At 33.4% G+C, this 15,447-nt stretch overlaps 1 protein-coding gene and 1 long non-coding RNA gene across 2 annotated transcripts; both read left to right on the forward strand.

The window, feature by feature from the left end:
* The first annotated feature begins 9,714 nt into the window (after nucleotides 1-9,714).
* Nucleotides 9,715-11,211, forward strand: LOC145815119 (zinc finger BED domain-containing protein RICESLEEPER 2-like). The gene is made up of 2 exons (XM_082911965.1): nucleotides 9,715-10,263; nucleotides 10,381-11,211. The coding sequence occupies exons 1-2, from the start codon at nucleotides 9,715-9,717 to the stop codon at nucleotides 11,209-11,211; spliced, it is 1,380 nt and encodes a 459-aa protein (XP_082768091.1).
* Nucleotides 11,212-11,306: 95 nt separating this feature from the next.
* Nucleotides 11,307-12,377, forward strand: LOC145819614 (uncharacterized). Its single transcript, XR_014360371.1, has 3 exons — nucleotides 11,307-11,807; nucleotides 11,903-11,984; nucleotides 12,115-12,377. It is a non-coding gene; the product is annotated as an uncharacterized LOC145819614 (long non-coding RNA).
* The last annotated feature ends 3,070 nt before the right edge of the window (nucleotides 12,378-15,447 follow it).

Raw genomic sequence — 15,447 nt, forward strand, 5'->3', positions numbered from 1 at the left:
GTCACAGCTCGCCAAGCAGATTTGATAGATAGGCTTCAGCAATAGCAACCACAACCAACAGTAGCCCCTGCATCCCATGCACCCTTAGCGGGTATGCCGGCACCTGAGGTCACAATCAATGTCCAAGAGAATATGGGCATCCCGACATATCTAATCCCACCTCAGACCTCCAAGGCACCAATTTACCAAATGGAGACGCCATTTGAATTCGAGGTTGACCCCACTGCATTAAAGGTCAACAAGCTAGAAAAACTCTTCAAGTGGGCACAGGGGGTGAATTCAATCCTTGACATTGATGATGGATACACAAATTTCACAGTAACTCTGCTAGACAGATTTAAGATGCCACATATAGATCGGTTTGACGGCTTCAGGGATCCTATGGTCCATCTACGGACACATGGCCTTTGGCACGAGTCATGGGTTTCTTAAATTTTTCCAAAAATAAAATATTTATGTGGCGACTCTGTATCTGGCAAAGCAATCCACTTTTGGCACTTTTTGATTCAAAATCAATTTTCCAAAACGATTTCTCGGATTTGGACTCTTTGGTGATTATCAGTTTCACATTGCACTTGTAAGATTAGATTCAGAACCACGGGAGTCCAAACTATAGGGCTTCTTTCAAACCTTCCAAAAGGGGAGCGCGAAAAAGTCGAGCTACACAGTGAGAACCAAAACAATGGTTGGAGTAACTCCTGTGTAAGGTCTATTGTCTTGATTTACACAAATGGCAGAACAGTTTCAGACATCACGTTCACTGGTCAGCCAATAAATCTGATAGGCTTTCACTACGAAAGGTTCAAGGCCAACAACTACCTTTTCTGATGCAGGGTTATTCCGTGTACTCTCTCTCCGAGTCTTTGTTGTTAAGCATTGTCCGTTTTTCTTTTTTTGGCCAATTTTTTTCATGTGGGGAATTGTTGGAAAATAATGGTTTTTCAATAACTTTAATTCAAAATTAAAGTGGGACCCAACCTCCAGTTGAGGTGAGTCTGAGTTGTTTTGTATTCTCTTAAGTGAGAAGATTGCAATACAAAAATAATGAGCTGAAACCATTAAGTTGTGAATGAAAATTGTCTCATAAGTGGGTATCAATAAAGTTGGGTTTAGATTTGGACTTAGTCTTAGTTTGGACTAGGCCTAAGCTTGTACTTGTGCATGTGCAGGATTTGGTCTTAGACTTGGACTTAGACTTAGTCTTGAGCTTTGGGTTGAGCTATGTTGGGCTTAGTTTCTGCATGTGAAGATTGAGCTTGGATTGGGTTGTGACCCAACAGCCGTATTCATTTTGCAACCCATCTAGTTTAATTCTCAAAACTTATGCATTATATATATATTATGATTTATATAATGATTTTGGAGTTTTGAACCTTTATAACTATAGCCCTAATGGCTAGAGTTGATGACCCCATTGATGTTAGCCTTCATGGCTAAGGCTCTACCCCTACTAGTATAAATAGAGACCTTTCTCCTCCAACTTAGTAGGTTGTTTTTAGAGAGATTTTGTGATGGAAAATAAGATGGTGTGTGAGAATCCTAACTTTTGTAAACCCTATTAAATCCCTTACTTTTAAATTATTTCCTTGAAATCGCTCAATTTCTTAATTAATTGCAATTTTAACCCTATGATCAAAATACATGCACCAACTGAAAACTCGCAAACCCTAATCGATTTCGATAACTTAGAAATCATTTATAATACCCTAATGTTGATTAATTGACTCCATAAACGTAGAATTACCACTTGAAAATCCTAGGTTTTTCTGGTTTTTATCACGCTCGTCAGTTGATAGCCTTTTTATTCGAAACAAGAAATTCAAACCGAATTAGATTCTCTAACCCTAACTTAGTTAAATTCTACTCTAAAATAAATGTTCCAATTCATAAATGAAGGCCTTAGCCCTCATATTTTACTTAAATCACAAATTGACCCCAAGTTAGTACCATTGTATATTTATATATTTGTACCACTTATTCATCAAATCTTTTGTACACAATATCTATGGAATTTGTACACAAAATAAATAGGAAAATCCCCCAAATATTGAGCACATGGCCAGCCATCACCCTCTCTAGGCTACAATCATAGGTACTTTAGAGACAAATTCCTTAAATCATGGAAAAAGTATCGTTGGTACCCCCAAATCAAGAAAAGTTGTCTTGTACTTGTAACTATCTTGGTTCTACTTAAGCCTAACCCTAACTAGATCATGCCTTAATACATTATTAGGCTCCCTAATGATCCCTCATTCCATTACATTCTAACTAAATACATCTCAATTCCATTCCATTCTAACCAATGGGCATTTTGGACCTTTTACAGCAATTTTATTATAAAAACACCACCACCCTCCACATGTTACACATCTCATACATTCACACACCTACACATTCATTTGAGAGAAAGAAAGAAGAGGAAGAGAGTGAACTTTGGTAGTGGAGGAGAAGAAAAGAGAAGAAAATTGTGTAAACACTTCACTAGGCAATCAAGTAAGCCACAACACAACTCTCTCTTTTATTTTCCCTTTTCAAATACATGCTCTTAGAATTTTTAAACATTCATTTCAGATGTGTTTTGATGGCATTCTTGTGTTAAAAATTAAAGGAGTTGAGCCTTGGTTCTACCCTTCTTGTATTTCTGTTAATTGGTATAAGACTACATTTTTCCATATCAATCTCTCAAACTTTCCAAAGACACGCACGCACCTTAAATTTTTGAGTTTAATACATACTATTTATCATATTTTCATTACAAGAGAAGTGGAAAATTTCCCCTAGTTGACCTCTTTTCTCACCAACTTTCTTATTTCAAGAATTATGCCAGAAAAATCTGTTTTACATCCAACTTTCAAAAATTATAGAAACATGTAGGAAAATCTTCTGGACCTCCATTTTATGTCAAAATCTTCCTTAAGGAGTTATCTTTCAATGAAAATTTGTTTCATTGAAAAAGAGTGAGCGGTTTAAAAGAACATTCGATTTTCGTAACGGTCGATGAATTTGGACAGCACTGGAGTGTTTCTTAAATAACTAAAAATCTAGAAAAGATATTCCATTTCCGAAACATGTGTTGAAAACTAGATTAAATTCTCTATGAACATAGGAAGTCCGAGTTCAGGAAAAATCTGAAATAGCCCTTTTGATTTTAATCTTTAAATGGTTACTGAATCTAGAAATTTGGTTTTGTATGGTTGTTTTATGCTCTTGTGTTCATGAATATGCTTATTAGTTTATGATCATGTCTTGGTATGATATTGCATGTGTTATGGTTATGTTCCCTATCTTTTTCATTTTAATGATGCTCATACTTATGTGGATATTACTATCTTGTTAATTTTATTCTAACTTGATTTAAAACATTAATCCAAACGGAAAACTTAATTGTGCAGCTAACGGGGTTTCGATCACTTGAATAATGAAGGATGATAATGTGTTAAGTATGTATTGATGGGATGTGCTCCCTAATTAAAGGTTAAGTCTTGCGCAAGCAGTTGTCGCGTAAACCCTTAAATGGAACGAATATATTGGGACTCTCTGCGATGGTTTGATTGGTGAGATAAGGTTGGGTCCAGATGGGACATTCAAGAGGATAAAACTTTTTTGGAAAGATAAGGTTGGATTCTGGGTGATAAAACCTTTTTCTTTTCGCTGTCCCTTTTGAGGCCCTGCGGTTGGCGCTATGCGGTATATAACCGTTGGTAGGCATCCGAGGTAAGTTTTGCAACAAAACAGCAAAAGGAGGAGTTTTGAATAGCCCGGTGTCCAATTCTTGTGATTAGGAGGATGAAATCTCTTTGGGGGATTTGTAGAATACTAACATCTAACCTTGTAATCCTTGTTATTAACTTGAATATCATGTTTCATTACTTACTTGTTATAAATGTGATGGTGTATTGGATTGGGAAAAATGGACAGGGTGTGCGTGCGTTTACTGGGCATTCAAAGCTCATGGCGTTTTATGCCAGGCATTGAAGACTATTAGACCGGTCGAAGGCAAAGTTGAAGCATTTGGGGACGTACGGCTACCCTACAAGGATTAAAAACTAGTTTGTAAACTTGTTTTGAGATTGAAAGTGATAGATCACATGTTGTATTTAAGACATGATTTTGTAATTTGTATAAATATAACATTTGTAACCTATCTTTATACTCCGTCAACTCATATAGGCCTTGTGTTAATACCTTGTCAAGATCTGTCAAAAATGTAGCTTTGCTATCTAAGGTAGTTGGACTTAGAAGGGAGGCTATTTTGACTCCTCCGACCTTCCTGGAATCTTGCTTGGTTATTAGCCAAAGGACTCATTAGTGACGTTTCCTACTCTTGTAATCTTAGATAAACCTTGTCTTTAATGGTTAATATATTATCTGATGTTTTCGATTTTTAGGGCGTCACATGGTGTTTTGAGATAAAAAGTTGGAGATGATTTTTTATACCAAAGAAAAAAAAAATTTCTTCTGTTGTTAGCCTCTTCTTTGGTTCTTGTAAGAGAGAGTACATTCATTGTCAAGTTTGCTGAAGCTATTCAGAAGGTGTTTCTGTATTAGTTGGTTTCGACTGTCGTATCTTGGAAGACAGACGCCGACGTACCTCCAACATCCATCGAGAGGTGGTGAATTTGTTTTAAGAAATATGGAATTTGATCACAATGGAGCATTGTGTGGTGGAATTAAAATTGGAACTATTCTAATACATCGTTACATATTACATTGCCATTCCATTTCATTGTTATCATGGATTTCGAATTGCAATTGAAAACTATTGTTTTGAGAAAGGAATTGTTTTTGTGAGACAAGATTATTTTGATTTATTTTGAGTAAATACGTTGGTAAGTTCGGATAGGGGGTATAGTTTGATATTGGTTAAGTTGGCCTGAGTGTCCATGGTAAAAGATCGAAAACACGCGCGGAAAAAGTATCACGTGCCTTCCTGTGAGAGACCAGTAAAGTGGGGATTTAGCAGTGCTCGATATGCCTACTTGCAGACACTAACCTAGGGATTACCTGAGTCATATTTACCACCTTGGAATTTTATTGAAATTGTTGGATTAATGTGTTTTCAATTAGCATTGTGCATAAGATTTTCAAAAGATGAGAAAAAATCTTTTGAATATGACATGGTATATGCATTCATCTCATAAGGTTGTATAAAATGTATTTGATGCTTTGCTAGATGTCATTATAAATTGTTTAATTATTTGATTCAATTGACAATGGAGTAATTGAATAAATTAAAAGAGAGGTCATGTTGCTATTGAGGCATGCTTATTTATTTAAGTTAACTAGTTGTGGTTAATTAAAATAAATTGGATTTAAGAGGTTATGTAATAAAATCATATGGTCTTGATATGTTATGATTTCACGTATATGTATGAGTGTTTGTATCCGCATATATTCTAATGTTATAATATGAGATTGTTTGGTGAGCTAGTGGTTGCTCACCCCCTACTTGTACATATGTATAGGGAATGTTTTCAGATTTGAGGATCAAACAACTTGGCATGATTATAAAGTGGTGATGAGCCATAGTGCTTTTTAATTGTTTCTTTTGTTGAGTTCTACGCTTTGTAAAAGGCAACACTCTCTTATTTATTGTAAGCCTCATGGCATTTCTTCTATTTGTATATAAATGACATTGTTGTATCACGAGAGGGAACATGTATATTTAATTATTCATCATTTCATCAAAGGATGAATTAACATTTGTAAATAAACTTAATTAATTAATATTGGTAATGTTATCTGAGTAATAAAATACGGGGCGTGACAAAACACAACAAACTCTCATTTTTGTTTTGTTTTTTGTTTTTTGTTTTTTTTTTTTTGTTCTTCAAACTCAAGTTATTTACCTACTTAAATTTGAGGGGGCTGTTAAAGCATATTTAGAATATATTACTTTCCATATTTGTTAGGTTTCTATATTTCTATAGGGTTTCTTATTTTCATGATTTCTTGATTAATACTTCATATAAGTCTTATAATAGGTCACCTCTTATAATAGTTCAATACACAATATTACACAATATATATAGACTCTGTGTGCGTGTGGGAATAGGTTGTTTTAGTTAGTTTTTTTAGCTATTTTGTTTGGCTAAAAAAGTTGTATTTGAGATAATAGGTGGTTTTTTTTTTTTCCCCCTAATTGATTTGATGGTTGTGAGAGAAAAAAATATAATGATTATGATTTAAATGTGATATTTTGTTTTATCAATTTTAGTCTATTTTTTTTTTATTGTTTATTTGAGCCTAAACTCAACTTCCCAAACACCTCCGAAGTGTGAGCCTCCTTATATTAGTTAACTTAATTTGATGATTGTAAGGGGGAAAAAAAAATAAAATAATTATACTTTAAATATAATATTTTATTTTATTAACTATTTTAACTTTTTTGATCATTCACTATTTTAGTCCAAATCTAACTTGCCAAACAGGCTTAATTTATTGTGTCTTGCAATGAAAGCTGGATGGTGTTGTGGTTTAAGGTAAGGAGGTAGTGGTGCATAAAGGCAAAATCAGAAAAACTCGTTAGTCAACAAATAATTGACTAACAGATGGGTGAGATAGATATCCCAAAATCAAAAGCTGGGACAAATAGTAATATTTCAGAAAAATAAAGGGCAAATTACATATACCTCCCTCGAAGTTTAGTTAAATTACAAATATTCTTTGAGGTTTCAAAAATTACAGATACCCCTTGAGGTTTATATTTTCATAACAAATTGTCCTCTGAGGTTTATATTTTCATAACAATTTGCCTCCTAATTTGTTATGCAAATAGTACCTTCAGGAGGATATCTGTAATTTCTCAAACTTTAGAGGGGTATTTGTAATTTTACTAAACCTCAAGGGGATATATGTAATTTGCCCAAAAATAAAGGAAGTGTCTGTGTGATTTCAAAATATAGAGTGACCGTAAGTGTAATTTAATTTACAAATGAAAAGCTATTGAGGTGTTTAGGGAATTATACAGGCAGTTTATAACTTATATTAATTTAAAATTTTGTGCCAGATTGTTTAATGTAATTTTTATATATAACTTATTGGGTAGATTTACTTAAAAGTAGATTTGGGAAGTTGGTTTTGGTGGGTTAGGGACTAAAATAGCTACAAAAAAACAAAATATGTTATTTTAGTCACAAAAAACAAAATATCAAATTCAATTCATAATCATTACACTTCTCTCTCACAAAAAAAGTTAAAAAAGTCAAAAAGTCAAAAAGTCATTCCCAAATCAGGCTTTTTAGCCCCAGGCTAAAATAGTCAAAAAGCTAAAAAGTCAAAAAGTCAACCCACTTCCCAAACGGAGGCTAAATAAGTTTAAAAAAATTAATTTTTCAAAAATTGTGAAAAGAATACTTCTAATTTCTATTGTCTTATTATCAATTTTTAGCTTAATATAATATTACTAAACACCCCTTGGCCACTATCGAAAGAGAAAAAATTATATAATAGTCTCCACGTATCACGTGGTCATATTCTCTTATGAATCACTATTCATTATGTCTATTCATATTTTTCAATCACTTAACAAAAATAATTAATATTTCATCTTCTCCACCAATAATATAGGCTTATTTTATAAAATATGTTAAAGCTGATTTTTTAATTTTTTTTAACTTTGTTTGAAAAAATTTGTAAAAAAGTAAAGATGTGATATGACTGAAAAAAGTCAAAAAACCAAAAAAATTTATTTTTAGGTCTCATTTGGCAATTATATGTTTTAGTCAAAAAATCATTATAAATTACCACATTACTCTCTTTATTTTTCTGCATATCTTTTCATACAAAGTTAAAAAATTACTAAAAAAATTTATTTTCAAATCTCTTTGCAAAAAGATGCCATACTATCATGGACCCACCCATCTTCTGGGTAACTGTTGTGATCAGTTTCCTATTGTCCCTGCTGTGCCATTATACGGCACCGTTTTTTACTCTTTTTGTCTTTTTCTTTTTTTTCTTTTCTTTTTTTAAAAGAAAACCAAGTCAACAGTTGCCTCCATATAAAAAAAAAAAAAAAAAAAAATTACAACTGCCTATTCTGCTTTATTTCTTCATTGCCTTCTTCTATATAGGGCTGGGCATAGGATCATCCGAACCGCCCAAACCGCCCTACCCGATCCGAACCGCGCATATATCGGCGGTTTCGCAAACACATTAAGGTAGGGTGTGGTTTGGATTTTATGTAACTTTCGGGTTGCGGGCGGGTTGCGGGTTTGACCCGCACCCACCCAACCCGCCCGCATAAAACTCTTTTTTTTTTTTTTTTATTAATCTGATCTGACCGTTCAAAATAACCACTTTTTTGCCCCTTTAAATTTGATCGTCCAAAACAAAGAAAACCCTAACCTAACCTAATCAAACTCACTCACTCATCACTCATTCAAAATTGTATCTCCTCTCTTCCTCTCGGTTTCTCTCTCACTCTCACTCGCGATTTTCATCTGTGCACTCAGCGATCGAATATCTCTCTCACAAGATCGACCGATCGATCGACCTCATCGCACACAGGTAAAGCCCCTCTCTCTGATCTCTGTCTATGTTTCTCTCTCCCCGATCTTTGGTTTTTTTTCGAACATATGAGATCTGTCTCTCTCTGACTCTGATCTGTCTCCCTCACTATCTCATCTCCCTCACTCTCTCATCTCACAGTCTCTTACTCTCTGGTTTTGCATCCACACCGATCGGCTCTCTCTCTCTCTCTCTCTCTCTCTCTCTCTCTCCCGATCTCTGTCTGTGTTTATTTGTTTGGAATGTATAATCTTTGATTTAATTTTTGATTTAAGCAACAGATTTTTTGATTTAAATCTGTCTGTGTAATTTTTTATTTAATTTTTTTTTGGAATCTGTATTGAAATTGGATCTGTATTGAATTTGTATAGATCTGTCTGTGTTGGATCTGTATTGAATTTGTATAGAAGCATGGTTTACACTTTTGAAATTCATAGATCTGTTTGCAACTTCATAGATCTGTTTGGAATCAATCTGTTATTAAAAATAATTCTGTTTTTTTGAATTAATTTTTGATTAAATCTGTTGAATTAATCTGTGATTGTTTTTGTATACTATCACTAATTTTTTGGGTTTATTCGATTTATGAGTTTTATTTGTAACACAAATTTGTGATTTACATGTAGATTGAGTTTTAGGGAATTTTAATCAAAAATTGAATTTTAATAAAAAAACGACTAAAAGTGCATTTTAGCCTATAAATGCCTACCAAGTTGTATTTTAAAGTGCATTTTAGTAGTCATAATGCTGATATTGTGGACAAGTTTTCATCCTTAAAGTGCATGTAAATACATGGTCATTTTAAGTTTCTGTGATCACTTTTTTTTATATGTAATACATAAATTATGATGATGATTCCAACTCCTGTAATGTCTTTCTTCCAGAAGGTGAACTTTTTCCTTTTAATGCATTGCTGAACTGCACAGCCTGTTTGAATTTAATATGATATCCAGATTGCCTAATTATATACCTTCAACTTTTCAAAAGTCTTCTTGATAGTTTGTGTTATGTGCAAGGAAGAAGAGTTAATCCAGTCTTCTTGATAGTCTTCTTGATAGTTTGTGTTTGTGTTAGCCTATAAAAATTGATTTACATGTGATTTACATGTAAAACTGAGTTTTAGGGAATTTTTGATTAAATCTGTTGAATTAATCTGTTTGATTGAATTAAAATTGAATCCTTGACTGTTTTTGTAATCCAGTTTAAATGGAGGATAGTATTCAATCTCCCGCAATCAATCTTGTACCTCCGGAATCCTCTAATTCTCAAATGAATCCCCTCTTAGTCGAACCCGAACATGAACCTGAACCTAAGCCTCCTAGACCCCCAAAGAGAAAGAGTGGGGGTGGAGGGGGGAGAGCACCATCCACAGTTTGGGATCATTTTGACAAGGTTGTAGGGACCGATGGGAAGCGTAGAGCCGTATGTAAATATTGTAAGAAAGAGTATATGGCTGACTCTAGACTTCATGGGACTAGCAATTTGAGGAGTCATACACCCAATTGTAAAAAATATCGAAATAGGGATACAGATGGTCAACAAACATTAAATTTTAAACCGAAACAAAATGAAGAGGGTGCTGAGGTTGTAGCAACAATTTTTAATTTTGATACTTGTAAAAGGGCTCTTGCGGAGATGGTTGTCATTGATGAGTTACCATTTAGATTTGTGGAGGGTGTTGGGTTTAGAAGATTTTGTAATGTCATGCAACCCAAATTCACACCAATTCCCTCTCGTCAAACCATATCTAGAGAAGTGCTCAACATATTCAAGAATGAAAGGGATAAGTTAAAGAAGGCCATGAAGGGTCGTAGAATTTGCTTTACTACGGACACTTGGACATCTATTCAGAATTTGTGTTACTTGTGTTAGACTGCTCATTTCATTGATGATAACTGGAAACTTCAAAAAAGAATCATAAATTTTCAACAAGTTGAGGATCACAAAGGAGAAACATTGGGTCGAAAAATTGAGTCGTGTTTAATTGAGTGGAACATTGATAGCATATTCACCTTAACAATTGATAATGCTAGTTCAAATAATCTTACCATTCAATATTTGAAAACGATAACCAAAGATTGGAAGGGGACTATTTTGCAACATGAGTTTATTCATATGCGTTGTTGTGCACATATTCTTAATCTCGTTGTGAGTGATGGGTTGAAAGAAATGGATGATTCTATTGCCAACATTAGACTTGCGGTGAGATATGTGAGGTCTTCTCCTCATAGGCATGATGTTTTTAAGAAGTGTGCGGCCACACTCAAACTTGATTCAAAAGCTCTTGTATGCCTAGATGTACCAACTAGGTGGAACTCTACCTATTTGATGTTAGAGGCCGTCGAAAAGTATGAGAAGGCTTTTAACCGATTGAAGTTAGTGGATTCCAACTTTGAACCTTATTTTAAGAATGTTGATGGTGGCATAAGAAGAAGTCCGAATGAGTTGGATTGGAAAAAGTGTAGAATTTTTTTGAGGTTTCTAAAATTATTTTATGTTGCAACCAAGAAATTTTCGGGGTCTCTCTTTGTTACTTCCAATGCTTTTTGCAAAGAGATGTTTGTTATTGAAAGCAAAATTAACCAATTAATTTTGGAGGAGGATGATACTTTGAGCACAATGGCAAAGACTATGAAGCTAAAGTTTAGCAAGTGGGGATGGAAGCAAAATCAATTTGTTGTTGTATGTTACGGTGGTTCTTGATCCTACCAAAAATATGACATACTTGGAGTTTTGTTTTTCCAATTTATTTCTTGGAGATAATAGGAAGGTGGAAGAGATGGTAGACAAGATTAAGAGTTGCTTGAGTCGTTTGTATAGCCATTATGTCACACTTTATCCTTCAAATGAGAAATTTCCAAGTGTGAGTGAAGTTGTGAATATGGTGGAAGATGATGATGATGATGATCCCTATTCTTTAGTTGACTCCCAATTTAATTCCTATTTGGAGGGGCGATGCATTAGTGGATCTAAGTCGGAATTGGAACAATATTTATCTGAGGTTGAACATTTTGCAAAGAATCAAACATTTGAGATTTTGGATTATTGGAAGTTGAATGCAACCAAATATAGGGTGTTATCACAACTTGCTAGGGATGTGTTGGCCATGCCTATTTCTACCGTTGCATCGGAGTCGGCTTTTAGTACGGGAGGACGTATTCTTGACCCATTTCGTAGTTCACTTTCGCCTTCTATGGTTGAAGCTCTTGTATGTACTCAAAATTGGCTTCGAAGCAACCTTCCAATTTCTCTTTGAAAGGCGATGGATGATGTGGAAGAATTTGAGCAATATGACTTGGGTAAATGAGAATTTATTTATCTTTATTTTAATTTGTATTATTATTCATTTTCTAATGTAAGTTTTATTAATCTTCTCTTCTTGACTTCTAATTAGGTACTTTGGAGTCAAGCTCATCTTCAACTTCAACCTATAATGTTGATGCTATAATTGATGTCTAATATCCATTTACTCATTGGTAATTTTTTCATATCAACACATTTTCTTACTATATTGAGATGCAATATATAGACATTTGTTTATTTTTTCATTTCTTACTATCTATAATTGAAGATTAAAGTTTATATTTTTTCAATTTGTCTGTGTAGGGTTCATCAACCAAATGCATGGAATTAGAATTGGAATTTGCGAAAGTTGAATTGGATGTGATTCATGAAGATGAAGTTTGATATCTTAGAAGTGTTTTAATTTTATTTCATGGGTTTGTATTGAATGAAGTTTAAGTTTGACAACAATTTTTTTTTTTTTTAATTGTGTTTTGGTTTTGGATGAATGTAACTTAATGAATTTTTTTTTTTTTTTTTCATTTTGGATGAATGTAAGTCAATGAAGAATTACTCTTCTTTTTTTTTTTTTTTTTTGGAGGTTAGGAATGATGAATGTTGAATTTTTAATGTAAGATTGGAATGATGATTGTTGAATTTTTAATGTAAGATTTTCTTATTTGGATTATGAATGATGAATGTAGGATAGGATGAATGTAAGTTAATGATAGAATGTAGATATTGAATGATTTGTTTAGGTTACGAATTGAATTTGTTGTGTTTTTTTATTTTATAAGTTTTAGTTTATTAATTATTAATGTTGGAGCATTTTAGAAAATATGAGAAAAAGTTTTAAAATAAAGATTGACAAAATGAGGGGAAAAAAATGTTTAAAAATAATTTTTTGAAAAAAAAGTTCAATCCGCAAACCGCCCGCAACTGCCCGCACAATCGCGAACCCTATCCGCACAAACCGCAAACCGCATTGCGGGCGGTTGCGGGTTGATTTTTCCCAAACCGCATAGATGCAGGCAGGTCCAAACCGAACCACAAACTGTCCTAAACCGAACCGCGGACACCCCTACTTCTATTACTCCATTTCCTCAATCCAAATGTCAGCAAATTTGTAGGTTCTTCCAAGAATCAAACCACAATCCTCCGAGAATAAAGTGTATCACCATCTAGAGCATACTCGGATTACCCTTAACGATCCTGTTTTGACCCACATGAAAGGTTCAAACAAACGTAAGAGACCCAATTTCATGATCATTCAATCACTGGAACCTATGAAGAAACGCACCCAACTCTAAATTCACAACCTCTAGCGTCAACACCGATTGTTTGAATGTCCGCAATTGTACAACACCATGGAAGACCAATTTTTATAGTTTGCACCACATGCACCATTCATTTTCATAATCTTGTTAGGTGCATAGTCGTATTGAACACACATTATAACATAATTATCAATCACCAAGTTAATTAATTCCTTAATTCTCAATCGCCAAGTTGATTAATTCCTAAATTCTAATGACAGTGGACGTCAATAGAGTTTATCGGAGAGGCAACGACAATGATTGCGCTTTCCTGTTCGACACCAAAATTCTTTGCACTAGATTTCTTTCCAATATCTACATATATGGTGCTATGAATATAGAGTGATTTGGAAAGTCGGTTAAAAATTGATTTTTTATGATTTTTTTTTTTTTTTTGCTTTTTTGTCCTTTTGTGTGCGTGCGAAAAATGTAAGAAGTAACGTAATAAAAAATGAGTTAAAAGTTAACTAGTTTTCCAAATTACCCATATGTATGTATAAAAGTGTATGAATTTATAAAGGAATGATGAGATAAGGAAGTTGCTTGGTGGGGCAAGTAGTTTTAGCCTTCGAATGGCTAATTCAATTGGGTTAAAAAAGTTAAAAAGATAAAATAGGCTAAATAAATTAATAAGATAAAATGTTACATTCAAATCATAATTATTTCACTTTTTCTCTTACAAAAGTCAAAAAAATTAAAAAAACCAAACAAAATAAATTTTTTAGTCCCAAGCCAACTCAAAAAAGCCAATGCCAAACGGAGACTTAGGCCTCGTTTGGCATCTAATTTGTTTTAGTCTAAAAGTCTAAAAGTTACTAAAGAAACTTAAAAAGCTTATAACCTATACCAAAAAGTTAAAGATTCTATTTTTTCTCTACTCTTTATAAAAAAAATTATAAAAAATCAAAAAATATTTCAAATATATTAATTTTTTTTACATTATATTTTAATCAAAAAATTAAAAAATTATTAAAATAACTTGTTCTCAAACGAGAACTTAGTTGGTTTGGTTGGGTTGCCTGTGAAAGTTTGTATTCTTTTTTTGATTCACAATAGATTTGATGATAATAGTGAAAAAGATGGAGAAAAGGAAAGGTCCTAATTACCCTATTTTAATTGGAAAATGTTTGAGATCTCTCTTTAGGGAGATTTTCATCACCCTTACAGTAATGTGAATTAATGATGTATTTATATATATATAAATATATATATTTTCTTTTTTTTATTTGGACCAATCACAAGTGAGTGGGGATTGTGAAAGTGATGTTTTGTAAAGATCTGAATCAATACTGATTTTAACTTGATTTTCCACCCCCAAAAAAAAAAAAATTACAACTGAAAAACGGTGCCGTAATAGCACAGCAGGAGGCAGCAAGAAATTACTGCAGGGACCCGTCTCCCCACCGATAGTATCATGGACCCACGAGAGAGCCCTCAACCATAACTTCGAATAATGTAGGTGAACCAAATTTATTTCTAACGGCAATAGAGTACCAAATTTATTTCTAACTTTAAATAACGTATGTCAACTTGAATGGATACAACAACACAAGAACTTTAAACACGTAGGTGGGTGAACCGTATTTATTGGTAACGACAATAGAGTACGACAACAGAGTACTCTTGTCTTGTCGTTTTCAAGTCAAACTTGAATGGATACAACAACACATGGGAGTTGCCTCTAGGTTACATATGAAGCGCCTAGTTCGTCCGGTATATTTTTATTTTCTTTAAGATTTAGAAATATTAGTCCATAAAATTAGATTTGTCAATATTTTCAATCTAAAATATTAGTAATGAATTGAATTTGAGATTTGATACTTTTAACTCAGCTCGACCCAGCTTACTATTATTAAATTAATTAAATATTTATAATATATTATTATTTTTTTTTGTAGATATTTAAATTTTATTTTTATTGATTTTATTAAAACTCACATTTATAGTGACGTGCGATTGAATTTATTTTAAAAAAAATTCAATTTATAATGATATTAATACATTTATTTAAGAAATGTAATATATGATTGAATTTAATTATGAAATATTTTAATTTTTTTTAACATATATCATGATGGGTGAATTTGAAATTTATAATTATTTTTAAGACTAGACTCGAGCAAATATAGGGGTATGATATTGGGTCCGGATTCTCGGCCACCCTTTCCTGCGGCCCCCAAAACGACGTCGTTTTGGGGGCAAATTTTCAAAAAAAAAAACGCAAAGGAAGAGGGAGGAAGGAGGAGCGAGGAGGAGGAGAAGGAGGAGCGAAGAGGAGGAGGAAGGGAAGGGCCGGACTGGAAGGGGCCATAATCACAGGGGGAGGAGGCGGAGGCGGAGG

The sequence above is a fragment of the Camellia sinensis genome, chromosome 2 (assembly GCF_055761805.1).
Source record: "Camellia sinensis isolate YWXY chromosome 2, ASM5576180v1, whole genome shotgun sequence".
Lineage (NCBI taxonomy): Eukaryota > Viridiplantae > Streptophyta > Magnoliopsida > Ericales > Theaceae > Camellia > Camellia sinensis.

What these genes read in the sequence shown, in the direction of transcription:
- LOC145815119 (XM_082911965.1), top strand. Translation starts at nt 9,715, where the DNA reads ATGGAGGATAGTATTCAATCTCCCGCAATCAATCTTGTACCTCCGGAA. An exon ending in GTCAAACCATATCTAGAGAA is followed by an intron (nt 10,264 to 10,380) that starts GTGCTCAACATA and finishes TACTTGTGTTAG; the next exon opens with ACTGCTCATTTCATTGATGA.